Source organism: Calonectris borealis, chromosome 3, assembly GCF_964195595.1.
Source record: "Calonectris borealis chromosome 3, bCalBor7.hap1.2, whole genome shotgun sequence".
Classification (NCBI taxonomy): Eukaryota; Metazoa; Chordata; class Aves; order Procellariiformes; family Procellariidae; genus Calonectris; species Calonectris borealis.
In genome coordinates, this window is record NC_134314.1 from 55,470,268 (window position 1) to 55,498,205 (window position 27,938).

General features: G+C 39.8%; 1 protein-coding gene across 1 annotated transcript in view; it reads right to left on the reverse strand.

Annotated features, from left to right (window-relative positions):
- The window catches only part of FRK (fyn related Src family tyrosine kinase), a 52,685-nt gene extending 25,860 nt beyond the window's left edge, over nucleotides 1–26,825 (reverse strand). The window contains exons 1-2 of the mRNA XM_075148076.1: nucleotides 26,395–26,825; nucleotides 3,943–4,064 (exon numbers count right to left, since the gene is read on the reverse strand). Of these exons, the coding sequence (XP_075004177.1) occupies nucleotides 3,943–4,064; nucleotides 26,395–26,825 (553 nt within the window). The remainder of the gene's footprint in view (nucleotides 1–3,942; nucleotides 4,065–26,394) is intronic.
- Nucleotides 26,826–27,938: the final 1,113 nt, after the last annotated feature.

Consider the following 27,938-nt stretch of genomic DNA (forward strand, 5'->3'; position numbering starts at 1 on the left):
ACCGCCAGTGTCCCAACGTCTCTCCTACCAGCAGTCCTCCCCCCGCACTGACAGCGCAGTGCTGCCCGCAGGAGCTGTGCTGGGCCTCCATGCCCAGGGTGGATGTGGGAGGAGGGTGGCTTATGAGATCACCCTCACCAGCACAGAGCGGGTGCAGGGGCTGCTCCGAAATTGTTCTCCTGCTGCGGCCATCATTTTGCCACTCCTATCAGTCTGCTGCCTTAAACTATTACCTATTTTTTCCTATGCTGGAAGCCAATCTGGCCCAGAGGAAACCACACAATCTTTTTTAGGAGCAGGGAAAAAAAATGGAAGCAAACACAAACCATTTACATTGTTATTTATGCAATCAGTCTTTCAGATACCATTCTTCAGTGAGGGGGGAAGTAGAGAGCCTCCCGCTATCATTGGCAATGACACTCAATTAAACTGAGCACATCTAAATTATGGCTTTTAATTAAAAAGAGGCAATGTCTAAGATGGCACCAACATGTTTAAAATTTAATATATTTCGCACCAGATGCTGGAGTCATCAACATAAAAATCTGTCGACAACATGTGCATTTTTAAAATGGGAAAACCTATTTTTGAAATGTCAAACACTTTAAAATGATAGCAACACATCTCAGTGGCCTATCTGGTTTGATGTGCTTTCCATTTAACCATTCACAGTTGCGAAAAACCTTTCTGAATATGACTTTTTGTTTTTAATTTAGATAGTCATTTATCATCTAAATCTTACAAATTGTGAGTTTTCCCATTAAGGCAAGTTAGAAGTGGAAAGTGTCATTTTAATGAAAGGTAGGGTTTATTTCTTTTTGGTTTTTTTTCCCTAAGGAGATCCATTTGTCTCCCTCATTAACATTAAGTCTCTTATACATTGCCCATAGAGTATGAAATCAAGCATGAAAGTCATAAAATCAGTTTATGGGTGCTTGGGCAAAAATCTCTCTGCCTTTTCTACTTCTTTTCCTTTTTAGCTTTATTATACTTAAATGTTAGGCTGGAGAGAGAGTTGCAATATTTTCTTAAAGACCTTAATTCTGAAAGCCAGATTGTCACTCTTCTAGTCGTTATCATCTACCCTGGAGTGAAATCAAAACAGCAATAGCAGGTAGAGCAAACCCAACCAGTTCTACGGAGGATGGGGGTCTATTCTTTCTGCACCGAAAAAATTGGAAACAGAAATTAGGGATATATTCCAAAATACCAGGTTGTGACTTCTGCCCTGTCAGTGTATAAGCTACCATGGCGATAGAAGCCATCCAAGACCTTCTAAAAGAAATATTCCTGAATCACTATTCCTCAAGAAAACACTGCTTTTTTTGCCTCATTTTTGAGTGTCTCATAACTCCTTCTGATGGAACAAAAAGGAGAGAGTCAGAAAAACTGCCTTCTCCATAGCATCTGCTGAACTAAACAACCTTCCTTCCAATTAATTCTACCCACAGTACAATCAACTTAATTATTTGCTTTAGCATGCACTAGCTCTCCCAAAAGTAGACATAAGTAATGAGATTACGGGCATACAATGTCTGGACCATTCTGTATACTATTAGGTTGGAAGCAAAAAAGCTTGCACAACACAGACACCATTCAGTCAAGCCTATTCAGTAAGCAGCAAATAATATTTAGCTCTTCAGGATGAAGTAGCATGTTGAGGCTAAATTACGTTCAAGTCTGGGAAGCTGCTAAAAGATCTAGCAGCAGTGGTAAATCATGTCGTTAATACTCACTCTCTACAGTCTGCTTCAGAGTTTATTCTCTTTCTTTGCCTAAAAGAGCACAAATGTGTAATAAATCTGGGATGACACGCATATACATGCATACATGCTCCAAGGACAACCCATGTTTGTGCATGAAGGAGGGCTGGCTCCTGTAGCTGGAGCCTTGCCTTCACATATATTATGTTCTTCAGCACCACTCTTCCCTTCCTTCATCAAACAAACCAGCATGGAAGAAATCCACACTGATGGTTTCATATCTTGCTGTTATCAGCCATCATCAAATCTCCTGTTCCCAAATAACCTTGTACAGAAACCTGAAAAATGTCTACCACAAGCTTTTATAATTGAATCAAATATACTGAACCAGATAGAATATAGTTTCTACCCATGATTTGTAAGGAAAAAATTAAACAGCAGCATCAAAGGATGATCTCATCCTACCACAAATGCTGGCCTAATATTTACTTTCATTCTCTTGGATTTTTCTCTGTGGTACTTCATAGTTTAAATAAGGTACTGCTGCCTTCCTGTTAGAGAAGTAGTCAGGACGCAGGGTGAAGAATTAATATTTTGAATCTTTCCTAGAAGGCTACAGTTGGAGAATAACAAAAAGAAATTGCATTTCCACCCCTAGGTGCACAAGCACAAGAGTTTTCATTGATTTTTAGTAAGGTGTCATGTATTCAAGTGCCAGCATTAAGCAGATAATACAGGCCTGTCTACCCTTCCCTGCATAACACCATGCCGTTACCAGTCTAGCCCAGTCCTTGGATGAAATCAGTTCACTGATGAAGAACACTTGAAGGAAGCTGAAACCACGTAAGACAGGGATAAGTTGGCATAGAGAGGGAAAGCATTTTGAAAGGTTTCAGGTTATAACACAGTCTTTGGATAAAAGGGTGCACACACACAGGTCCGTTCAGTCACAGTTTGGGAGCAGTCCGGTTCCTTGCTGTTGTTAGTTTTCTCATCAGAGCTTCTTGGCAAGAACAAGCTTCCTTGAGGGCAAACTGAAGACTATGGAATGAGCTCTCCCAGAACTGTATTTATTTCATAAACTTCCCTGTATTTCACTCCACAGGCAACATGTATTTCTTTGTCTTGGCAATAAAAAGCAACCTTCCCATTACCACAAGACATTGCAGGTATATACCTTTTCCTTATGATTCAGAAAGAGAAACCAAGAATGCGTCAAAAGTCCATTAAGCTGCTTAATGGGTTTCTGGGTAATGCTCAGAAGATGACTGACACATAAACATCCAGGCAGAAGAGGAATCAATATGAAAGAATCTGGTTATGCACAAGACGTCTGTCATTTTACTGACATAATTCTGCATGTGATAACTTACGGTTTATTCACAAACATCAAGAGTCTTCACTGGCGTATGGAACTATATAGGTAGAGCACATTAGGAAGTTTGGGTGTATAGCCCTGTTGTCTCAGGGACAATATTATACTCTTGACTCACACTTGTACAACAAGTTTGATAGAAAATGTTCACAGAAAACAACCAATGAACAATCATGTTTACTATCTAATATGGTAAATATCTATGACATGAAAAAGATGACATGTACATATATGTGAGTAAGTAAAATTATTATCAAATAAGTGTCCTCATTTGATAGTCTTTTGGATCCAAATAAAGGACTTCAAATACATTTCAAAACCCATCATCATCATAAATCTAACTTTTTACTGATGTTTACAACTAACTTTTCAATGAAATATGACTGATTCTAAAGTAGAGCTTTGAAGATCTTCCTATCATTTTGCCCCTGAAAATAAATAAATATAAATCTAAGGGTGTGCTCTAGCAGAAATCTCATTTTCTTAAACTGCAGATATCTGCCAACATGGTTTAATTTGTATTTTGTGTACTAATCAGAATGGTAGTGTACAACTGTAATGTATTTTTTGGCATTTTAATCATGATAGTTTCTATTTTAAGGCAGCTGGCACACTAGAAGTACTAAGCATAAGAATGTTAATTTCTGTTCTGAGCATATTAATAAACGAAGCCTATAAAATAAATGTTAGTAAAAACCCAAATGACTCTTACCAAGTTTTCTTTATATATCTCCTGGGAAAGAAATATTATCATTAACTTAATTTCACTTTCATGCCCACAGTTTATCATTCTCAAAAATGAAAAAGTCCAGATCACCTGAGAAATTTTTAAAACATGTTTTAAGATGAAAAACTAGAATATACCTGAAAGTGAGTATTCGCCTTTTAGACTTTCACTTTCTCGAATTAGGAAGGCTCCTGCCTGGTTTCCAGGGTATGACAGTTGTCTCTCGGCATCTGCTCGTTTGATTGGGCCAAAAAACCATCTGAACAAATAAAAAACATTAATTTTACCAGTCAGTGAAACATACCAGGAAGACAATTTAACTTTTATAAACATGCTGCATATTTACTAAAAGATAATCTGTGCTATGCTAATTAAATTCCAATAGCATGGGGGAAAAAAGCCAACAAGAACTACACAACAAATTTATTGCTAGAAAATATTGCTTACACATTTGAGAGAAATCTGGATTTTACTGCTGATGGAAAGTCCTACTGATTTCAAAGGAATGAGAATTCAGAAGTGACAGACTGGCCTTGTCCCAGGAAAAATTCACCAAGAAATTTTGCCAAGGCTGCTGTGGCAGAAATTGAGGCCAAGTCCATTGATGCCACTTGAACCCTGTAGAGGTGTGGGTATGCGCTAACATCCCGACATCTTAAAAGACAAAGATCCCCAAAACTGCAGAAGGACTCTCGGGTTCCAAGACGTCAACCACCCTGCAGCCTTCCCCATTCCACTGCCACGTCAATATCTCAAATTACCGGCAATTTTTCAGCTCTGCTGCTGTTAGACAAACAAAACCAGTATGTCCCTCAAGTCACAGCAAACATCTCAATATCCCTGTTCTGTAACAATCTACTCCTATCTATGCCTTTTAAAATGTATTTTTCCTCTCTCACTAAACCCTGTAGTTTACAAGGACTTGTTCAAGCAATAGTTTTAGTTTGCTCCTCTGAGGGTACTATTTAGCTCTTTTGCTGCTTTGTAGTGAGTGCAAACTAAACGGAAATAAGACTGAGAGGAGTCAGCATTTTCAACTGGGGCGGCATTCGGTTTCCGTCCAACAAACATACAAAGCTCTTTCCAAGATTAGCTCCACCCATTATTTGAAGCAAATGGTGATAAATAGCTATCACCAGAAATATGCCATTTACTCATTGGAGAACGCCTTTTAAATTAATCATAGCTAAACCTATTATGCAAACTTTTAAGATAAATCAATGTATCACACCACAAGTAAGTTGCCTATTCAGCTAACCACTTGATTTGTCAATTACTAGTGAAAAGTACAGAAGGAGTCAGCCACAAACTACTTTAGAATCTGTAAGGCTTGTAAGGAGGAATGGAGGAAATAAATGAGAACATTGGGTGACACCTTGGCTGAGCAAGCCTGAAGGATGAAAAATGGTTTTGTACGAATAAAGGGGAAATAAAAAGAGGCAAATACAGACGGCGCTAAACTACACTGAATATGCTTTGTTAACAAAAGAAAATGAAATCCAGATATTCTGGACTGCATTCCTGTCTTCTGACTTGAAGATTATTTGGATAAAATAGGCCTCGATACATATTTGGCAAGGAAAGGAATCTCATTAGAAAGCTGGAATGTGTTAGTAACAATTTTAATTAGTTAAACATGTCAATCAATTCAACTAATTAATTAAATTAGTTAATTAAATTAATTCATTAATTAGACTGTAGAAAACTAAGTAATCAATAAATGTTCAAATCCTTGACTGAGGTTCTCATCAAAGGAATGAGAGGACAGAGTACAAATTCAATTCTATTCAAGTCTCAAAGAAAATCTGTCTAGCCTAAAAACTGAATTAGAACCTTTCTGAAATTTCTAAGTACAACTGCTCTGAGAATAACATCTGAAAACTAATAAACTATACGATCTGAGAAAAAATTGAACTAGTATTTTTCTCCTTGAATTATAAGATATCACTTAGTAATGTCCAAAGTGACTCTCATAAGAGTGTATAAGGAAAGGTGTTTAATTTTGTGTCTCCTTTCTTCACGGGTTAGGAGGATAGCATCCTCTCAAAAGGATTTCATTTTGTACCAAAGCCAAAAGAGCTTCCAATTAGCAAGGTTGAATTTTTTGTTCCGGATAGTCAAAATTATAGACTTTACATGACCCAGTGTCTGTACATACACTGCTAGTAGCTCATATTGCTAAAGCTGAAAACATGAGCAGTAATAGAATATATGCAACAAGAGGAAATTGTTGGTTTATTTGGCAAATACAATTTAAAACAGTATTACACTTGTGTATGTAAGGAAAAAACCTAACACCAGTGCATATTGTATTTAGGCATATGTATCTGTTCCTTTGACTTCAAAATATTTCAAATTATATGTTTATTTTTCTTAGGTTGGAAAAGCTTCATTTAAATCAATATGAATTTACCATTAAAGCAGATATGGAGGATATGTAATATGTAGGTTCTGACTTCAGATAAACTTAGCAGTTAAAAAGATCCTGACTTGCAAAATAAGATAATTAAAGCAACAGTATTTGAGAAGGTAAGTGTAACTGAAGCAATTATTATGGAGAGTGAAAAGTGGACACATGTTGTATATTACCTCATTTGCCTGACTTCATATGATCTGATTAAAATGTTTCAGAAAAATATAATGAAAACTACTTTTAATAGCATTTGAATATGGGATTCTTAGTTCAAAGTCATTTGGTTTGCAATAATAATCATACAGTACTAAAAGCCATACTGGTTGTGAAAAAATAACCCCTTAACCTCAAAGTAAATAATTTAATTTGTTATTCACTTTTTTTAACAAAAGCACATCCAAATTTAAAGTACTATTTCCATTATAAATGGAAGTTTAAATTCCTTTTATAAAGCATGAAGGGCTTATTTCAATTTCTAGCAACTGAACTTACGCTTCAAAAGGCTTAATATTTTACTTCATCCAAAAGTGTGTATTTTAAAGGAAAAAGCACTCTAAAGAGTAATAATGAATCAAAGTAATTGCTCACCATGAGATACTGGTGATCTGGCCACCATATATAGGAGGACTTTGGGGACAGAAAAGATGACCTTCATGTAGGTCCATAACAAACACAGTCCTTACTTGGTGCAGATGATGCCCAATACTAGAGTACCAGTGAGGTTTGTTGTGGTCATTCAGAGTGTAGTGATCCCATGTCTATTGGTCATCAATTTGGCTGGCAGGTTTTTGACCACAGGGTCCACAGCTGATGGACGCATGTATCATAGCAGGCTTTCTCATGGGATGTTCCCTGACTGTGACAGTATCATTGCTGAGACCCGTACTCCAATCCTATGGTCCTTTTCTTCCAGCAAAGGAAAGGATATATCTTGATATTCTTGAAGGGCAAATTTTTTACGAAAGAGAGATCATGTCACCTGTGCTCACCCCTGCCTCCCCATTCAGTCCAGCTTGAATCAAAGTGGAGTCATGAGTTCAAGAGAAGTTGGTGGTGTTACTTGGCTCCATCACCGCCTTTGCTCAGAAGCCCTCTGTCCTCCAGGTTGTCCTCCTGCTGATCTCTGTCTAAATGTCAAAGTCCCATTCACCTGGCTCTGCTTTGTGTCTCCCTGTGCTTCGCTATATAAAAATCTGCTAAAATAAAAATAGTTAGTTTAATCTTCTGCACTTTTTTTCTTGTAACAGGAAGATATGGCAGGAATTTTTAATCTGGAAGGTGGAAGACAGGAAGAGTAACATGGGCCAAGGGTACTGCATGCCGCATAGCTGCTGACAGAATCACTAAAGCAAAAAAAGTTAGAGGGGCAAAGTTGTGCAATGCTATACCACTGACAAAATTTCCAGTGCTTGGCAACATGCCTAGAAGAAGATAAAACCCCAGTGGAAAAACAAAAAACCACAAATATCCCCATCCAAAAAAGAGTATGCAAAATGAGTTTTCTTCCCTTCCATTCTGTTCCCTCTCATTAATGTAATAGCCCCTTCTGATCATATCACTGTCATCAGTGTAATGCACTCATTCGAGGTAGAGATTGAAGATTTAACAGAGGATCTCAACTAATTTGGGAACTACAGGATCTTTTTCTCTCCTGAAATTAACTCTATCCAACACCCAGAGTTCAACCCAAACAAAAGGATTCCCAGCCATGGTCCAGATGAAAAAGCTCATAGGGGAAATATTTTTTTGTCAGCCTACCATTTCTTGGGCAGCCCTTTTACAGCCCCCTGTTCCCCTTTTACATTGGAGCTTTATGCTTAGTCTCTCCTAAGTCCCAAACACACTAACTCCTAGCAATAATGCAAGGTGTATGCTGAGCCTTAGCCAACACCCCCCAGTCATGGGCCAGACAAAAACACATCTTGGGAGACGTGTCTTTCTGTAAACTCAACTTTTCCGGGGAAGACCCTTGAAGCTTTATTCAGACTGGAGCTCTAGGGTTTGTCACCCTCCTAACCCTAAAACTAACCCAAGCCCTAATGCTAACTGTAGACCTGGTTTGAGCCTTAGCCAAAGACCCCCATCCATAGGCCACATGAAAAACTTCTCAAAGGAGAAGTCTTTCTGCACCTTTATCTTCCTTGGGCAGTCCCTCAGCAGCCATAGGCACACTGGAGCTCTAGGATTCATCTCTCTCCTAATCCTAACCCTAGATATGGGCTGACCTCTGCCAAAGATTCTCAGTCATGAACAAGCAACAAGCATGGGCTAAGTCCCATGCAGGGGGACACCTTGGCATGGGCCAGACACAAAAGTCCTAAGAGGACAAATGTCTCTGCAGCCTCAACCTTCCTTATGTGGCCACTGTGCCACCCCCCTCCAGCAGGAGCTCTAGTATTTGCCTTTCTCCTAACCCAATCTCTTGCTTTTGCATTGGAGGAACCACAGCCAAAGACCCCCAAACATCGTCTAGGTGAAAAATCTGTTACTGGAGAAATTTTTTGGCAGCATATCCTTTCTTTGGGCAGCCCCTTCAAAGCCCTACTCCAACAGAAACTCTAAGGAGTTAAGGATTCTGTGTGCATCCCCCTTTGGGATGTGGATAAGATCTTCATCACCAAGCCAAACACCAACTCTGAACTAACAGCTACTATCTTTGGCTTTCTTGGAAATTTCAGCAGATCCCTCACTGCTCTTTTGTTATCCACACTGAAGACCAGCACAGAAAATTATGTGGAAGTTCTGACTATATAACCCATTTCCATTAGAGCTCACCAGAGCACAGCTTCCCACTTTTATCCTCTGCCTTTACTTAGATTTAATATGTACAGGAGCAAAGTCAGAATTAGCTCCATGTCGTATCTGAAGTGACTGAATTTGCTTTGATGAATAGCTGTAGCTGGGATGAGGGGGGGATTATTTCAGTTTCTCATTCAAGTTGCAGGACACTGGAGGTAAGATAAGGCTAAAGGCAGAAGTCCATGACATACTCTGAATTTTGTGAATGCCCAACTAAAAGGTAAAATCCTGAGTGCTGAGTCAGCAGTAAGGTATAGCCACATATAGAAACTGTGATCATTACAATAGGAATGAGGGGGGAGGAAAGGGGAGAAAATTGCTGAGAAGGACTACATGGCAAGGTCATTCAAAGAGCGTAGAGGCATAACAGAAGAAATAGCAGGAAATCCGCCACATGAAATTTATTTTCAAAAACACTGAAGATGTTAAAATGGACATCATGATCCTATCCTGGATCAGCACTTTGTGGCATGAGGGCATCTCACTTCACATTTTTCATAAGTGCTTGCAACTGGGACTTACCCTCTTGTGTTAGCATAAATCTCACAAGACTGCTAAATCTCAGCAGCTGGGAGGGTTTGTTGCGATTCCTGTGGTTCCCGACCAGAACTCTCCATTATGGAAGAAATTATGATGACAAACAGGTTACCTGGCCCTCCAGTAGATTAAATGGATTGTGTTAACTGTGTCTGTAGTGCTAGGCTATGAGAAGAATAAAAGATTTTCTAGACTAAGAAGAGCAAAGAATTACTGCAATTAGTCTTGGGTGAGGACAAAGAAAAATAGATACTGTATATATTGAAACCAAATATATCCCAGTTTCTTCTGGAATGCAGAAAGCTTGTGCAATAGCTAAAACAAATAAAGAAAAGCTTCAACAGAATACGAATTTTAGATTTTAAATGCCTCAAAATCTACAGTCATAGAAAGCTGTAGCTGCAAAGTCAAGAACCCCAAAGCTAGGAGATGGCAATATTAATATTGCTTTCACGGCATCCACTCAGCCATTTTCAGGAAAATCCAGTATGATACCATCTTTAATTACATGGCCACATCTACTGTTTCCTACAGTGTTAATACGAATGCTGCTCACTGAATAGTTACCCTCTATTTTGTTTTGTCATTGCGTAGATCGTTTATTTACCGTACATTGTTTAGTCTCTGCTCTCAATACAAGTTATAAAATTACACGACTGGCTAATTTCCTAGCAGCCTCTATTATAGTGTTCATGACCATAATATCCGAGTGCTTTACGAACATTCATTAATTTCTTTTTGTGGCACTTTTGCTTGTAAAATATTTTTTAGAGTGGAGAAACATCACAGAAAGGGACAAAGGCAATAAGGCATTATTATAAGCATCTTTCTACTAATTTTGGATGTCCAATTTGAAATGCCTAGGGCCTACCTTTCAGGGAATTTAGCATCATACAGTATGTAGCAGTTTATTCAGACAGCAATAGCTGCTAACTTCTGTGTCACAGAAGACAAGGAGAGAGGTATGAAAAGCTAAAGAGACAGAGAGACAGACAGATCTTCCAGGGTCTTATTCAATTACTTTCATCATATGACCGTCCTGTGACCACTGCCCTTACTCAGCACATGGAAACCTGAACAGGCTTGCGTGCGCCACTCTTCACTGCCGTCATCGTGCAGGACAAAGAGGGCTGCTGAGCCAGCTTTTAATCCATGCCAGGTTTGCAGTCTGCTGTGGGTAAACATTAGTGCAGAAGCAGGGACAGAAGTTTACCAAGGGCGCCATCAGGACATCCTCTCTGCGCTGAGAGGAAGGCTCCAAGCACGTGCTGGGTTTTCCCAAAACATCAGAAAAACAGAATGCAGCTGTCAAATTCTAAAGAGTATGTTCAGTTACCACATATAAGGGGCAATTTTATTTTCAAAGTCTTGGTTAGTTTGAAGCAAACTTTTCTTAGATAGCAAAAAAGCACACACTTGGTAGTATCAAGCCCTTCCTCCAAAGTGCATGCACAATGGATTTCTCATATTGTTCTGAGCCACGTTTTTTGCTTTCAGGGAGAAAAAGAAGCAGCCTGTGCCTGGTATCAACCCTGGAAAATTCACATCCAATCAGGCAAAGCCTGGAAAAATTACAAGCAACTAAACAGGCTCTTCTGATAGAAAATATTAGGCTGCCTTAATTATAAGACTAATGAAGTAATATCATTTCTCCAAGAGCTGACATTTCAAGAAATTAGGAAATATCACTGCAAAGATGAAAGCCTTCCAGCTATAACATAGTTAAGAAGCAGATGTGCTTTACAAATGACAAACTGCGTGCATGAAGGAGAGCGTGGGAGATGAGCACTGGCTGCTTCAATTTTCCCTTTATAGTCTACAGTGAACGCGATGATGGTGTTTGAAAAAAAAAACACAACAGAAAAATCTGTAGTCAGGCTAAACCATGAAGATGAAAACTTGCAAAAGATTCCTTTCGTGAGCGTTATCGAAAACACATGCCTTCCCAGATACGACACAAGAATCTATATAGTGAAAGCTCCAGGATTACTCTAGGGCTTGCAGACTTTCACTGTGCAGAGGCTGGAAAACCTAAAATTGGGTTTCAGGTCCTTTGGAAACAGAGCCCTTCCTCCTTACTTCCTTCTACAGGCTTGCCTGGGATTGTTTTTAATACTGTCTATCTCTTATTGTCATTTATTATCAGATACTGAAGGATGCATGGGACAAGGACAAAATTTAAGAGGAAGGAATTTAAAGCCAACAATAAAGGAATGCATAGGACGCTGCAAGAGGGAGGGAGAAAACAGGACAGTAAAAATTCAAAGCAGAGAGGACCATAGAATATTATCAAGCAGATGGAGGGAGGGAAGGGAGAAAGTCAGAGCTAACAGGCAATGACGAAAAGAAAATAAAGACAAGACAAAACTGAGGACTGCATTTATTGCCCAAGGGCTATAACCTGCTGCAGCACCTGCTCAGCAAATGCTGATTTCCCGCTTACCCTGCTCCCACAGGGCATGTGTCTTTGGCAGCGATTTCAGAGCTGCTTGGGGAAACAATTTCACAGAAAATCTCTTGAACCAATTTCACAGACTAACTCTCACTGTAAGGATTGCTCTCTACAGGTCTTTTCCCTTTCCCTTTTTTAGTTCATCACACCACTCATGTTTGTACTTGCCAAGAGAATACTTTAACATTCATTTTCATCATATATTTATTGACTAGGGGTCACCGCTAAATGTACTGGTTTAAACCTTACTTATCAAAGTACCATCAGCAACAAGTGAGTCAGACAAAGACCTTAGAAAAATGTTTAGGTAATAACAGCCTTCTGTATCTACATAAGTAAATCAGTTAAAATCTTAACACACTGCAGAAAGTACCTGACTTGGACAATACTTGAAATAAAAAATCATTTAAAATGTACATGTATAGTGACACAGCTCAGTTCTGATTACTTATTTACCATAATCAGAAACTAGTTTCCTCCAAGTGAAACTAGAAATTCAGGTTTTCAGGCAACCTTTCGCAACCACAGTGAATTTGCTTCATACGTAAAGATCTGAGTCATGTACGTTGCTCGGATCCTTGTTGTTGAATAACTTACCAAAAATTAAAATGAAGACTGTCCACATGCATTGTGTGTGGGACCTGGAGCTTCTGAGTCTTTTCACAATGACAGTGGGTGGAATAAGTCTGTTTTTCTTCCCAAAGGGGAAAACATAGAACATATGAATAGTTGTGAAAAACTAAAGGCTCATTTCTACACTATGTAAGCAGCAGATATCTATCAAAATGACAGAGCAGCATTAGTTTATGTTATGTATGTACGTAGAAGTCTGCCTGTATGTTTGAAAGTGACAGTCTGTCTGTAGCAACACACTCTAAGTTCCCCTGTATTTTCCATATTTCGAGATCAACAGTGTGATTTTTCTTTAAATAACCATTACAATGCGAAATACACAGTTTTGGAAAATAACAGGTCCCATTTTGCTCTTGGCTTTTGGATAACATTTTGCTAATGTTCTTGTCAACAGATTATAGCTGACTGGTTGGCGTTTTTCCATAAATACTAAATTTATGTTAGACTTGCGATAGTTTTGTTGGTGAGATAGCAGAATATAAGAGGTGGTAACAGAAGAGACATAGAAGGAAAAAAAAGGAAAAGAAAATTAAGTTCTACTTCTCCATATATTTGCTAACCAAAATATTATAGCTTAACTTGTGAAGGTATTCAGTTTTAAAAATTTTCAAATTTAAAGGTTTTTTTATTTTTGTTTTCAAATGGAGTTTCCATCAAAATGTAAGAAAATATAATATTTTTTTTCAATTTTGTTCAGAAAGGATTAAGTTATCTGAAGACACGATACAGCCAAGCAATACCCTTCATTTTGTTTCAGGCCATGTTAAATATTTTGATTTGATACAAAACTAAAATGAAGGACTCGCGAGAAACACGGCTGCTTCTTTCTTCCAGGAGAAGCGAGCCATTTTTCCTTTCTCTCTTCCCATACTTATTTGATCACGAACGTGAGCACTAGAGCACAAGTGATACATTCATCCATGAAACAGGGGCTCTTTAGTTAAAATGAGGCAATTTAAACCTATGCCTCTAACATACCATAGTCACTATTTTGCTGGAATATACAACATGCATAGATGCTTACATACAGTAATTTGGAGAACGTACCACTGTTACAACAGAGTTAATCCTTTTTGGGACTGAACGTACATGAGCTACCACCAAAATTAGGCAGAACCTTTGCTACCATTTCTTTTTAGCAAGATGGGAAATTGCAGGTTATTGCCAGAAAAAAAAGCTTTATACTTCTAGACTCAAGGACCAGATTTGCCACACTTACATTGTATGCCTTTAAAAAAAATGGTTTTAATTTTACTACTCGCTGAAAAGTTTACTCTAGTGCTGAACAGTAGCTTACTCCACACAATCCCAATGACTGTAATGTAACCATAGCAAACGTGTGAAACACCCCCCTGCCCTGGCAGACTGACCTTGTGTATCCCTGAGACCAAAAGGAGCCCCAGGTTGCACTAACAAGTCACTGGGGGAGCCCAGCTGAAGAAACTGCAGGAGATGATTATCTTGTGAGAAGAGGGCAGCAGATGTGTCAAAAAGGACTCTGAGCCTCTGAAGACTGTTTTGGTCTAAGAAATACCTTTGTTTTGTGTTACTCCGTTGTTTTTGTTAGAAATAATAAGCTGTGCCCTAAAGAAAGGGCCTGCCAGGGCTTTAGGGACTTTTACAGTAAGTAACTGTGTGGGATTGTTTGGATAAGGTAACGTTCAACAGTGAGTAACTGTGCTAAAACCCACCGCAGGGGTAGGCATTTCCTCTTACAGTCTAGAACAAATTTACTGTCTAATAAACGTAAACACAAAGCTTATTTGGGCATTAGTCTAAAAAGTCCATAACACGTTGTGTATAAACCTTTTTAGTAAGTACTTCAGTAGGCTGTAACTGTTCTGTCGTGATTCTGTTGTAAGGGATTATGCGTAATACAACATTAATTTTTCAATAGTTGATAATAGCAGTTGACTGCTACACGGAAATTAATTTGCTCTGAGTCTGCTTCAGGATTACAAACCATTGCACCTTTGGCTACTCTTGCTTTCTGTGATGACTGGGAAGTGACTATTTCTCCTGTAGGGATAGTATTACAAGGCCAAGTGCATGAGCTCTGTAAATTAGCGTAGCTCACCCAATACTAGTTTCACTGCACAACAGGAACAAAAGATAATAAACCAGCAACCAAATCACAATCTGATAGAGTTAATTTGCGGAAATCTCCATAAATAAACCTCATCCCATAAGCCCCCGCTTCACTATTGTGTAATTAATTTCAACATTTCCATTCATTCTCCACAATATTGGTCATCTGCATGCTGTATTATTTAATCTGCCCTGAAGTTCTTCTATATAAGAAAATAAATGGTAGATGAAAGTGATATCATATTACTTTTTCTGATGGTGTTTTAGTTACATAAGCCCCTGGTATTTCTCCGATTTAAGAGACTAAAGTCAATCACCAAAGTTTGTTCCCAGTAGTGGTTTTGTACCTGGAGAAGGACTTCATTGCATTTAAAATTTGTTCTAAAACAACTTGTCTTTGGAATCGATGAAAGGCTACCATTGGCTTTAGTGGCCATTGCTTTGGGACATTGGGTGTGAAATACAGCCATATAATCACCTCTTTTTAAAAAAACTTAAAATGTGTTCCTCAGACCCTATTTCTGCTGCATAGAGTCTTTCAAACAGCGTCATAAAATCTTGCATCAATGCTAGTAGTACCTGTATGCATTTGTTAACACATACATGAATAAAAGTACTGATATACTGCCATAATATACTCTAAAAGTAGCAATAACTCTGCTATTCATAACAACTGAGGAACAAAGTTGAAACCTTGAGGTAGCCTTAATGTTAACATGGTACAAAGAACACTAATAACATCAATTGATTTAACATTAAGGGAAACTCAAAAGGACAAGAAAATGTTCAATCATACATTCACTTAAACCGTTACAGCTTCCAAAAGCACTCAATTGATTTTCTTGAGAAAGTCATTCCTGAGAAATTATTTTCTTTTCTCACAGGGAAACTCACCTCAGTACAGAAGTAATACAGAAACCCTCGGAAACAAAAAGCCCCCCTTGCCTGCACAGGAGACAGGTGACAGAGCAGATTTTGTGCAGAGCTCTCTCTTGGACATTCGCTTGGGCACATACCTCCTCAGCCTACGGCCAGCAGTCTGAGCAGACTTGTGCCCTCTCTCAGGTCGACTTTCAGTGGAGAACAAGCAAGTCACTCTGTCCCCAGGGGGACTCGGAAAGGGACTGTGCACCCCCAGGTGACCCTGAGGCAAAGGACAGAACGGTTCTTCCACATGGGGACACATTTCTTAATCAAATGGTCTCCCAGTTTTCAGGGTAACCTTTTCAGGGTGACAGATGGGACACCTCTGACTTCCAGAAGTAAAGCTGAGCACACTGAACGCCGTATGAGTGTGTATATTATCAGCCCAAGACCCACGCACGTTTTCTTTTGTAAGAGATCACAACATCATGTCAGAAAGGTATGTCGGCATCAAAAGGAAGTTTCTGGGTGGTTTTTCAAGCATTTTAGCTCTGTAATAAGAGCGTGATCTCATTTTCTCTTTTCTTTCCTTGCAGGTATTCAGAAAACTAATAATTATCTTTCCAAGCTAATCAAGTTGTCATTCTGGGACAGCAAAAAACATCAGGTGACTTTCTATGGATAAAAATGATACTGATTCATCCATGTCAGTGGCTGAGAATATATATACACACTTCTAAACATTCATAAATCTGTAGGAGCTTGGGAAAAGCATGCAATAAGAGGAACAGAAAGCCAAGACCCTCTTTTTTGAAGTAGAGGTAAAGGAGACCACTAAGGGGATTTAGGAGGGGCCACCTCCTCCAGCCGCTGCAGTCCAGGGACCTCCTGCTCGGCTGCTGGAGCCCAGCCCGGGGACACAGGGTCTCTGCCCATGCTGAGGGATGTGGCTGCCGCTTTCCCGTTTGCAGGTTCAACCAGCGGTGAAGCTGAGCACGTGTCCCAGAGACACACAGACACACGGAGGGGCCGGTCACACAGACTGCCACAGACAAGGCGCTGCCTTCAACAGCGCCTATGTACACGACTCACACAAGATCAAGCACAGTCCCCTCCTCCTTCTCCTCCTCCTCCTCTTTGGCTGGCAGAGCCAGAAGGTGGCTGGTGGCGGCGCACGCACACACACACGCGCGCTTTCTAGATTCACAAGCATATTGCGAATTCACAAATGCATGTTTGTGGATCCCCCCTCAAATACCAGCACAGCCTACCTCTCCATCCAGCAACCCTGCCTTGATCCCGGCCCCTCTTACCCACACTCGCCTCATGCATGCCGGTCCCCCCAGCAGCTGCTGGCCGAGCCCCCCACCCACTCCAGCATCTGGCACTGGGACCCCACTTGCTCCAGCAGCTGAGACCACAGGCCAGGGGCACCTACACCCCGGCTCTGACTCCAGCTGCTGGCCCAGTACCCAATCACACCAGTCCCCCCAGTAGCTGGCACTTAATCCTTAGCGCACTCACACATGGGACAGAGGGTAAGGTTACACAGAGATAGTCAAGAAAGGATTTAAGGAGAAGCCTGTGGTGACCAGGCGCAGGGCTCAGCCAGACAAGTGCACTGACTGGCCCCGTTTTACACGTGAACAGCACATTTTATACATCCCTTTCTGTCTACCCCCTCTTTGTTCCTCCCTGATCCCTTTTCCCTAAACCTGGCTTCCTCACTTGACATTGTCCCACAGACCCCCCTCCAACATTCTGAACCCCCAGGTTTGCATCCTTATCCGTTGCAAAGACCAAGTTTGCCTGCTGTTTCTTGATGGCCCACCAATTAGTGCGACTGACCGGGTTTATTTCTGATTATTGTCTTTGTTAACATTAATCGGTCAGGTTTGGTGTCTCCCTTTGGTGTTTGCCTCCCTTCCTTTCCTGATTGGCAAGGTCCTCAGACAATCTTCCTGAAAAAGAAACATTCCCACACTCCGCAGACCCTTATCGGTGAGTGCGACTGAGAGGCTTGTCCTCATCATCACCTCCCTTCTCACGTGTCTCTCAGGTTTGTCTCTGCATGTTCTTGTGTATGGCTCCTTTCACCACACACTCTTAGAGGAGCAGAATCCTTCCATATACCCTTACAGAGACTTCCACTAACTGAGAAGATCAGTAGTTTGAAAAGGAAGACTGAGGTTTCTGAGTTCTTATCATTTCTGAATTCATGGCATATATTCATTCCCACGTGCAAGTCTCAGATTTCTTTTTTTCTCTTGTTTTGCAACAAGGTTTGAAAAGGTGTGCTGCAAAATCGTTTGTGCTATAAATACAGAAAAAATTTATTAATTAAACTAGCAATATATCTGCTTTAGTGAGGGAAAGCTAAGGGAAAATGTTTACCAATGTTACTGCAGATAAATTTATAGTGTAAAATATTATAGATTATAGAGTAGTCTCCATAGAAGTAATGAAAACGTCAATTAGTGCAATCTTTTACGGAACCATCACTTATTATTTAATTCACTGCTTTGTTTTTCCAGTTTTCATCGATTAAGATTAGTGTACCAGCACAGAAAACCCGTATGTATTTCTATTTGGTTTAAGTGATAAAGAAAAGGAATGCCTTCATGATCAATATTTTGTTTGATCTTCAGAAAAGCTCTTTCCAAATTAATTCTAGGCATGTGTGGAGAACTGAAAACTGCAAAGATGTAGATTTCCATTCTAATTTCATGTAACTTTTCTGGGTTTTTTTACACGGTGATGATGTGCAAACCTGAATGTCAACATTTAAGAAAACTCCGATGAAGAATAAGCTTCTTAACTAAAGAAGTTGTTTAATCTCTTATTTTTGAAGTTCTAACACAAAAAGAGTCTTCAAATATGTCCCATATAGTACTATTTAAAAATCACTGAAAATTGTTTTTTCCTCTTACATGTAGTAGTAAATATGTAATAATATTTTGTCATTTTTTTAAAGATCACTTAATAAATTATATTCTTTGCTATGCATACTTTGCTTGCACAACTTGAAGAGGAACAAAAAAATTTATTACAGAAAAACATCTGAATCCTGATTAATCATATTTTCTCTACTAATCTGTTTTAAAATTAAAGTGCAGATAAATTTTGTGTTGTCTAAACTAGGCTACTGGAAGGCTGCATCATTATTATAATGTTTGCACAAAGCATCTCTGCTATAGCCTCATGTTAGAAGAGAATGTCTGTCAGATAAGAACAGGACACATCCGGGGTTTAGCTCTGCATCTTTGGTAGGAAGCAAAATGAATTGATGGGTAAATCTGTGAGGGTAAAGTCACCGAGGTCTGCAGCCCGGGCTGACTAGGGTGCATTACGGTAGGTAGGGTAGATAGGTGTGGTCTGTAAAGGACCGGTCCCTGAATTTCACAGGGACCTGTGCAGTGCTACCATTTCCTTTTGTGCCTATTTATTTTGAGCGTGGGTTTTTTTGAGTCACTTATGACTAAGCAATCACCAACCCGGAAAAAAAGCCAAACACTTGTTCAGGAATATAAAACTTTCTGCAGAGATGAGAGGGTATTTTGTGGGGTTTAGTTTTTTTCCTAATAGCTTGTTCTTTGCCCACAGACAGAAATAAAGAATTGTGCAGTGTCAACACCTACACTTTTGCTAAACAGACTTGACAATGGGTCTGTAATTAGACATGGCAGTGATGTACCCTCTGACATTGCTTATACAACAGTTCCAGCCTCTGGTGAAGTACAAAGGGAACAGATCAAAGAAAGTGGATGGGCCTGTGCACTTTTCATAAAATCCTTTCTGAAACAGAATAACGGGGCTAGAGAGGCCATTGGTTTGACCTCGTAGGGTATCTATCTCTTATGTTTTTATGACTTAATCTCTTCAGTACAGATAGGATCCTACATAAAAAAAGCCCCAAAGTCTTCTATAACCAACAGTGCTTTTTACATGTTACAAAATAATTCTAGACAGAGATACCTGACCCAGTTTGTTTAAAATCAGCCCAGCTTTCTGACTTCTTAGCCTGGCTGAACAGTTGGTTACTATTTTTCAGTTCTAAACCTGCTCAGAGATCACTCAGCTCTGCACAGCTCTCTATTGTGCTGCGCAGAGAGACATCAAAGACAACTATTGAGGAAACAGTAACCATTGTACAATACCTGGCGAATGTTTTTGCCAACAACATTGCTCAAAACCAACTAATCTAGGCTAGCACACACAACGCTTATTCCTACTGAGTCTGAAGAAAAAAACATCAAACAGGACTATTGAGTTATTCTGACCAGTATATGGTCTTTGTTTTTCTAAAAAGCACTGTAAAGGCCACCTGGGTTTCACAGTGCTGTAAGAAAAGCTAACTGGCTATGTTTGCAGGTTTTAAGGATATTGTTTCTGGTCTTCACATGATTCATTGTCAAATCCTTCACAACAGGGTAATGGAAACTAGTATATAATGATTATAATGTATAACGTACACATTAATTTCAAATAAAGACAACGCAGGAAGACATTTCTTCATTTCTCAAAATTTGAATAGACAATGTTGTATATTTAGAAAACCACACTGCCAGAAAATAGGTGACCTAAATTAGACAAGTTTGCATGAACTGTTCATCTACAATGCCATAATTCCTTCCGCCTTTCTGAGCAGAGACACACATTTTCTGGACATGGGTATACACATGGATGTGTAAATACTGCTGGCACTTGACAAAATCTGACACTTCACAGTTCTATAAACCATCTCCTTTTGTGTTCAGCGTATCTTTGCTTATTTAAGAAATGAGCAGAAATGAAGACAAAGTTTGAGATGTGCTTGAAGACAGCACTGGAATGCTCAACCACAATTAAAGAAGTTAAAAGTGATTAAATTCATGGTCTTTTTGTAGTGTTCAATCATTTGAATTCAGGAGAAGGACTCCATAACACGCATGGCAGTTCCAAACTTTGGCTTCTTCAGATGCTATGAACAGAAGGTCAAAAAACGTCAAAAGCATGATCTTCTGGCTTTGCAATACGCACCTCGTCTCACAGGGCTGTTTTGCATGGTCTTAAAAGTATGAGTCTTATAAACTTTCTCCATGTTGCGTGTGTGTACACGTGCATGCACACACAAAAGCACATACATAAAGTATATCAATTGAAAGAAAAGATGGAATTTCAAATGAGTTCACATACAGCCATTTCAATGATTTATAATAAATACATGTTTTGGTGATAAAGAAACCTTTTCTACCAAAAACTATATGAGAATAGCTTTTGTACTCAACATAACAGGTTCCAAGAATGTGAGCACAACCTACTACTACTTTGTGTAGTTGTGTTAGCAATGAACAGTTTTTACAAGTTCATTTTGGTACAAGGGTTTCTCCTGATTCTGGTGGTGTCCTCGGGAGTTTGTACTGTAATAGAGAGAGGAATTACGAGAGTGAGAGAGAGGGAGCACACAGAAATCACAGTGGACTACATTCAGTTTTCTGAGGTGTTCAGCAGAATCTAAGGTTTCACTTTAAAAAAAGCCTCTAGACATTTTGGCTCTAAATACCACTTTGAAAAATGACCCACATGAACCAAAGAAACCCCATAAGCCTGACTTTGCAGAAAGTCTGAAACAGGTCAGCCCAGGGAACGCTTTATTGATCACGTGTAGTAACTCAGATTCAGTCAATGTATGAAATAGTTAAAGCTGAGTCAGGTCGCAGAAGGTGAAGGAATTATGGCGATTGACAAAAATAACCTGCAAGTCACTTCTGCTTTCAAGGGTGGTTTAAAAAGCTCATTGTGGAATTGAGTGGTGAGGTTTCATTGATTAGGTCTGGGGCTCGGTTTCCACCAGCTGGGAAATACCTACATAAGAAATCTCTCTGAAATAAGGAATGTTTCTGAAACTGGCAAAAGTTAAATTGCTGTGATCTTCTTTGACCTAATCTACTGGGAATTTGTGTGGATTTACTTCCCTCAGCACAACAGTCTTGTGTCAATAATGTTGGCATGAAATATGGAATGAAGTTGACTTTCAATAAACAGCCAACAGGTCCATCAGGATGGCAGGTGAGAGCCCCCTCTAACAACACTCCACCTTTCCTCTAGAAAAAAAGAATTCATATCACTCCAACAGTGAGGGTTTTTTTTTTATTTTTGCTTCATTAAAATTAACTGTACAGCTGGGCTATATTTGTTGTCCATAACAATTTGCACTATGTGGTTTTCTTGTTTAGTTAAAACAACTGGCAGTAATAAAATAGGGGCAGGTGAATGTGTTACTATGGTTCCTGTTTATAGTGCAGAATAACAGGCACAGAAAGAGCACAGAGGCAGGAAGGTCACACTCCTTGCCAAGGAAATTTATATCTTTTAATTCAGATTTTGGTGTTAGTTGAATTGCTCTTTCTGATCATCCTTTGCTGGACGTGCAAGTTAAATTATGTGACTGTATGTTCAATTGCATTTTTTGCTTTCTTTTTTCTAAACGTTATATGTCTAAACCCAGAAAGAAGAGCATTCCAAAGTCATGGGATGTGGCAGATACAACTCATTCAAACCTTCTTGGAAATGAAAAATCTGTTTGGCTTGGGGTTTTGACTGCTACCTGTGATGCAGAGAGAAGAAAAGCAGCAAGTGTTCTTACGGTTGCTAATTTATCATTAGCGTAGTCTGCATCTGCTTTTGGTCAGATATTAAGTAAAGTAACATTTTTGTAGTAGCAGATTTATTTCCTCATGAAGTGAAAGTTCACTGTGCGACTCTGGTTTGCCAGCCAAATGCTTCCACTCCCCAGCTGCCTTGTCCCCCCTATCCCAGGAAGGGCCAGGAGCACACACCTGTCTCCAGAGACACTAGGCACAATCCCTTCATAATCCCTCCACCTGACATGTTGTTGTTAGTATAAGGAGTACTGCAGGTGCTAGAAAAGATCAGCAATAAGAAGATGCTTTACTGGTAAATATAAAAATGAAGGGCCTTGTTTCCTCAGTCTGTTCAAAACAGCCTTCACGCTAGCAGGTGTGCATTCCTTGGATGTATTTAATCTTATGCAGTACACATTTAGACTACAGTGCTGCAGCAGGCAGAACCCAAGCCATGGATTTACCTTTTTTCCCCCCTTCTGCTATTCACACGTATGTTACTGATTTCATCCAAGTCATTCACACTGGAGGGGATCACTCAAGCCAAAGGAAGGAAGCAAGAGAAACTTTTTTTGAGATATCATGCACAAATAGGAAGTGTTTGACTTTTGGTATAAGTTAGTTATATTATATAATATGACTATAATATAAGTATATTAGCAAAATATAATATAAACAAAGTCTCCCTTCAATTTTAGCATACAATTTCTACCAATAAACTTTGGTCTACAGAAAGCAACACAGTAAAGAAATACCATTCTTCCTCAGTTCTGCTTGAACATTCCGATAGCCAAGGATACACAAAAATTCCCTTTGTTATAAATAGTATTTAATTTTTGTTTTCCCCAGACTGGAGATATTGCACATCCTTTCTGCCCTTTCATCCAGTTATTGATCCACCTTCTCAGCCCTACCTCAGTCATATTGGACGGAGTCAAAGAGACTTCCAGGAAGAAAAATTGTTATCTAAATGAGGACAACGAAAAAAAGTTTCTCACTTTCCTTCTTACTTTACTTCATTCTCTTTCTTCAAAAAAGTTCAAAAAGTTCAAAAAAGTCTTTCTCCCTGAAAAAATTCACAGACGCTTCAGCGAGGAGACAAAATAGTCTGCTGCAGCACTTGCAGAGAACAAGCAATTACATAGCACTATCATCTGCCAGAACAGACAACACAGATCCAGATGGACTTACCCATCTCTAACTGGCTCTGCAATACAGACCATGTCAAAATGTTGATAAAAAAAGGCCCAGATATATTTTGTTGTTAATCATCTTGAAGGCTACAGGCAAAACTGAAATGATTAACAAAAGAAATTTGACTGCTCCGCATGCAGCTTTCAAGCATATATTGGCTAAACTTACATAGGGCCCTGTCATCTCTAAGTCATTCCATGACATATAGAATATTTCGTGCCCCTCTATCCCTTTATTTAAGTGAATTTATGGAGTATTTATACATGCATATGAATGTCAATTTTTTAAAAAGTTTATATACAATCACACTGAAATCAGCTGCTAAAGAATATGGCCAGTTTGGTTTTCTTCCCAAGCTTCCTAAGAGTCATAACACAAATCAAGTCTGTTTCCCAGAACAGTTTATTCAGTTTGTCTTGATCTAATAAGATGGAGATCAGTCCAGAAATAAGCTAAAATTCCCATTGTCTCTGTAGACATACAGAAGCTAGCTGGTGCTAGGGAATGTGCATTCAACTAGCTCAAAGACTTGATCAGCTGTGTCTGGCAAAGCATAAACAACACACTGCAAATGCATGGTATATGTGCATTTTGGCAGGCGAACATGTGATAGAGATTGTAAGTCTTCCATTCTTTGTCAGTTCTGTGCTGGGACCGTAAAGGACTGGTATAAAGGATGCAATAAAAACTTTTCCTCTTTCCACAAATGAGTGTATCATGGCCATGAGCCATGGCCAAAGGAGAGAGCTATTTAAAATCAAAATTGAAAAATTAAAAAAGTTAAATGTAAAGTTCAGGCAGAGAATATGATTAAAGCATTGAATTTTAATTAAAGAGACATTAAAATAACTTTTTTCACCCTCATTCCTTTACTTTAGGGAAAACAATGGTTTTTGCATCATTACTGTTGCTTTTATTGTTTCACTTCAGTAACAGAGGTGTGAAATGTAGAGGGTGGGTGAAAGGGAAGTCCTGGAGGAAATTCTAGCAAGGAATATTCCAATTGGATACAAGGGAAAAAAATCCTCACCGTCAGGGTGAAAAGCTTAATGGGAAATGGCCCTAAGCAAATGGGTATAACTTTATTTTGGTCATGTTTGGGTTGGGATGGCTGGTTCAAATTCCTTCAGAGGTCCTTTCCAACCTGAGTTAGTCTATGGTTATACGAAAGGGTATCTGTGTGGCCTGACAGCAGGCAGTCTTGAATACATTTTTTTGTTGAAGGTCACTAAAGCCAACTGACTTAGGAGGAAAATCTGAGGAAAGACAAAATGTTTAGCCAGATTAGCTTTGGTACAAAACTAAAAACTTGTCAAACATTTTGGAGGAATGTCTTCATCTGAACTGTAAAAGCTCTCTATTTCCTCCTCTGTTAACAATCTATAAAGAAAAATCTTTTGCCAAAACTTAGTCTTTATTAATAAAGGAAGAAAGGTATATAAAAGAGTAAAAATAAAATCGATTCTGTAACAAGAAAAAAAGAGGTTATGCAACAATGCACTTTTTGGCAAAGTTAACTCCATATTTGATGCTCTAGGTATAGAAAGGTAAGAGGGACCTTAAGAGCTGAGACTTTGTTGTATAACTGAGCAGAATTACTTTAAAAGTATTAACAGCAAGCAGAAATCTTAGATGACTTGTAATAAAACTAGTTCTTGAAAGAGAGCAAAGGCCAAGCTGAGTTGAATTAGAGCCTACCACCATTTCCCTAGTGGTTCAGAAAATGCCTCCCCTGCAGATTAATTTCTGCAATTGGAAGAATTCTTTTGAACATGACCATTGAAAGGGTTGTCTGCCTGAATACAGAAATAGAAACAGCTGGTCAGACTCTGGAAATTAAGGTCTTCAGGTTAGAAAGGAATCTTACAGTTGCCCTGAGATGCCTCTAGCACAAATCCTACAGCTGATAAAAGACTGGCATAACCATATCTGAGCCAATTTTCCTAGCCCTAGGCAGTACAGTGGGCAGATCAGATCGGAGATGATGTTTCAGGTCCAAATGAGATTTAACTGAAAAGCTGTAACATCATCCCTCTAAAGTAAAAATTAATTCTGAGACTAATAATGAATGTCATTTCTCCTGTCTCTTTCCACACTGACCATTTTTGCCAAAACATACCTCTGGAACTGCAGTCAGAGCTATTTCAGCAAACGCTGCTTCTGACTGCAACACACATAAGTAACTGCATCCCAGGCTGACTCAGACCTTACTCATCCTCACTAGGGAGCCAAGTAACTCATTTTGTGTGATTTCTGCTCTAGTTCTGAATATTAAATAAGATTGGACATATTTTGAAGGGGCAGAAAAACATGGGCTGCATAATTAAACTCTGTGAAACTTTAACAAATTCAATTTGTACTCCATTGCTATATCCACTCTTTTGTCCTTTGCAGTACTTACTCCAGTTAATCTCTTGAGAGTAGAGATTTGCTCCAGAGAAGAAACAAATAATTTAGAGGAAACCATAAAAAACTTATCTGTTAGAGACTCACTCATCATTTGTAAGAAGATTGAAAGGTGTAAAGGTAGCTTCCTGAAACTCTGATTAATTGGTAACTTTGCAACTCGTTAGCGGGCAGGGGTCATATCTTTTCACTCTCTGGGAAGCATCTGACACTTATTGTTATACAAATATATACAAATATATTGTTACTTATTGCTATACAAATAAAAATAATGAACCATCACAGTGGTAACCAATCTGATATTCCCAGATGCTTCTTAAACAGGTGATTAGGGTGTATCAGAGACAGAAATTATTCAAACCAAAACAAATCCCTCACCACTCTGCCTTTTGTAATTTCTTTTCTTGTGACCACAGCATCTTCTGCTTGCACATGCTGACTAGCACTGTCACTGGTAGGACCACTGGAGGTTGAGTGTGGCAGGGTACCACCCAGCAAGAGAAAAGGCCATAACCTCCTACCCCAAACCCATGTAACCTAACAGAAAAGAGACTGCGGGGTGCGTTACGTGGTTACTCACGGCTCAGCTTCGATGCTCTGGTCCGCAGCTATGTAGTTGGCAGGGATGTAGCCCTGGAGCTTGCGGCCAGGATGGACTGACCCTGTTGGCAGGAGGAGCCTAGCGTACCACCAGCCCTCGTGGGACGCATCCAGCACTTCAAGCTTATCCCCGGCTCGGAAGCTCAAGTCCTCCTCAGTGCGAGCCTCATAGTCAAAGAGTGCCACAAATCTGCAAATATTCACCAGATGCTGGCCAGGCAGTGGAGGTAAAGGTTTCTCTTTTATCTTACTGTCTCTGTCTTTCTGTCCTGCTTGGAAGTCATGCCTTACCACAGCAAGGTTGGCGAAGACTTGGCCACCCTTCTCATCCTGCTCACCGTCTCTCCCTGAGAATAAGCAAGGGATGTAGGGCTGCAAACAGGCACAGTGCTTCTGACAAAAGTTTCCCATCCTGGTTCCTTGTGCCTTCCTCTGCTTCTGCTTTTCTTTCGCTTTTCCCAGTTGCAATACCCTTAGACCAATTTTTGCACCATCAACATTTTAGCGTTTTGCAGGATTTCTTCTTCCCCTCCTCCTTTGGCACAAAATGAAACAACTCTTGGCACAGCTGGAAGCTCCTCTCCAAGCCCCACTGAGAGCTCATTACAGGCGGCTCCTGGATCGGGAGTGAAACCTGAGTATCCAAGTGCTGGAGCACATGTGGAGGGAATTTCTCACTTTCTCTTCGGAACAGGAAAGCAACACAACAGCTGGGCTGGGCTGAGCTCTGGGAACAACGGGGGAGCGTGGAGCCTCTTCTCCCACAGCGAAACAATAAAGTCAGAACATCTAAGCAGGGGAGGCTTCTCAACTCTTACTGCGTGGGATGGGTGTTTTCTTATCTCAGACAGGGTCCCGTCATATGATCAGTAAACGTCTGTAGTCTGTCTTGGTAATGATTAACCAAGCTGACCTGCCTGTTTCCTTAGCAGACTCCGACGTGGACAGCTTGAATATTTCTTTTTGTTTCCTGGTTTGCACTGTTTTCGGTTCTCGGTGGGAAGCCTTTGCTCACCTGAGGCCGGCAGACGCCCTCACCTGGAGCGCACCTGCGGCTTCTGCTCTCGCTCACGCCCGGGAGCTTTCCCCAGCTGAGCACCCGCCCTTCGAACCAGTCTTCTGGCTTCTTGGTTTTTTTGAGCTGGGTTTGGCACTTCTTGGAAGGGAAAATAAATATATGAGGTTTACAGTAATACAGCAATAGATTTTAATTCATTCTTTATTCTGCATTTTCAGGAAACGAAGACACTAGCCAAAAAATTGCTCTAGGTGGTCAGCGAATTATACCAACCACATATAAAAATAATGTCTGTCTTCCAGTCACCAACTAAGCCAATGAAACTAAGTTGACCGGTATATTCCCATTTGCAAAGCACCTATAACCGTGCATACGGACCGAGCACAGGTGTCTGGATACAGCTGCGGCAAAGCAGCCTGGAGAGGCATCTGCCACATCCCAGCAGTGCGGCCCAAGCTTTGTAACAGCTGGAAATCACCACAGCCTGGGGAACACGTAATGCTTGG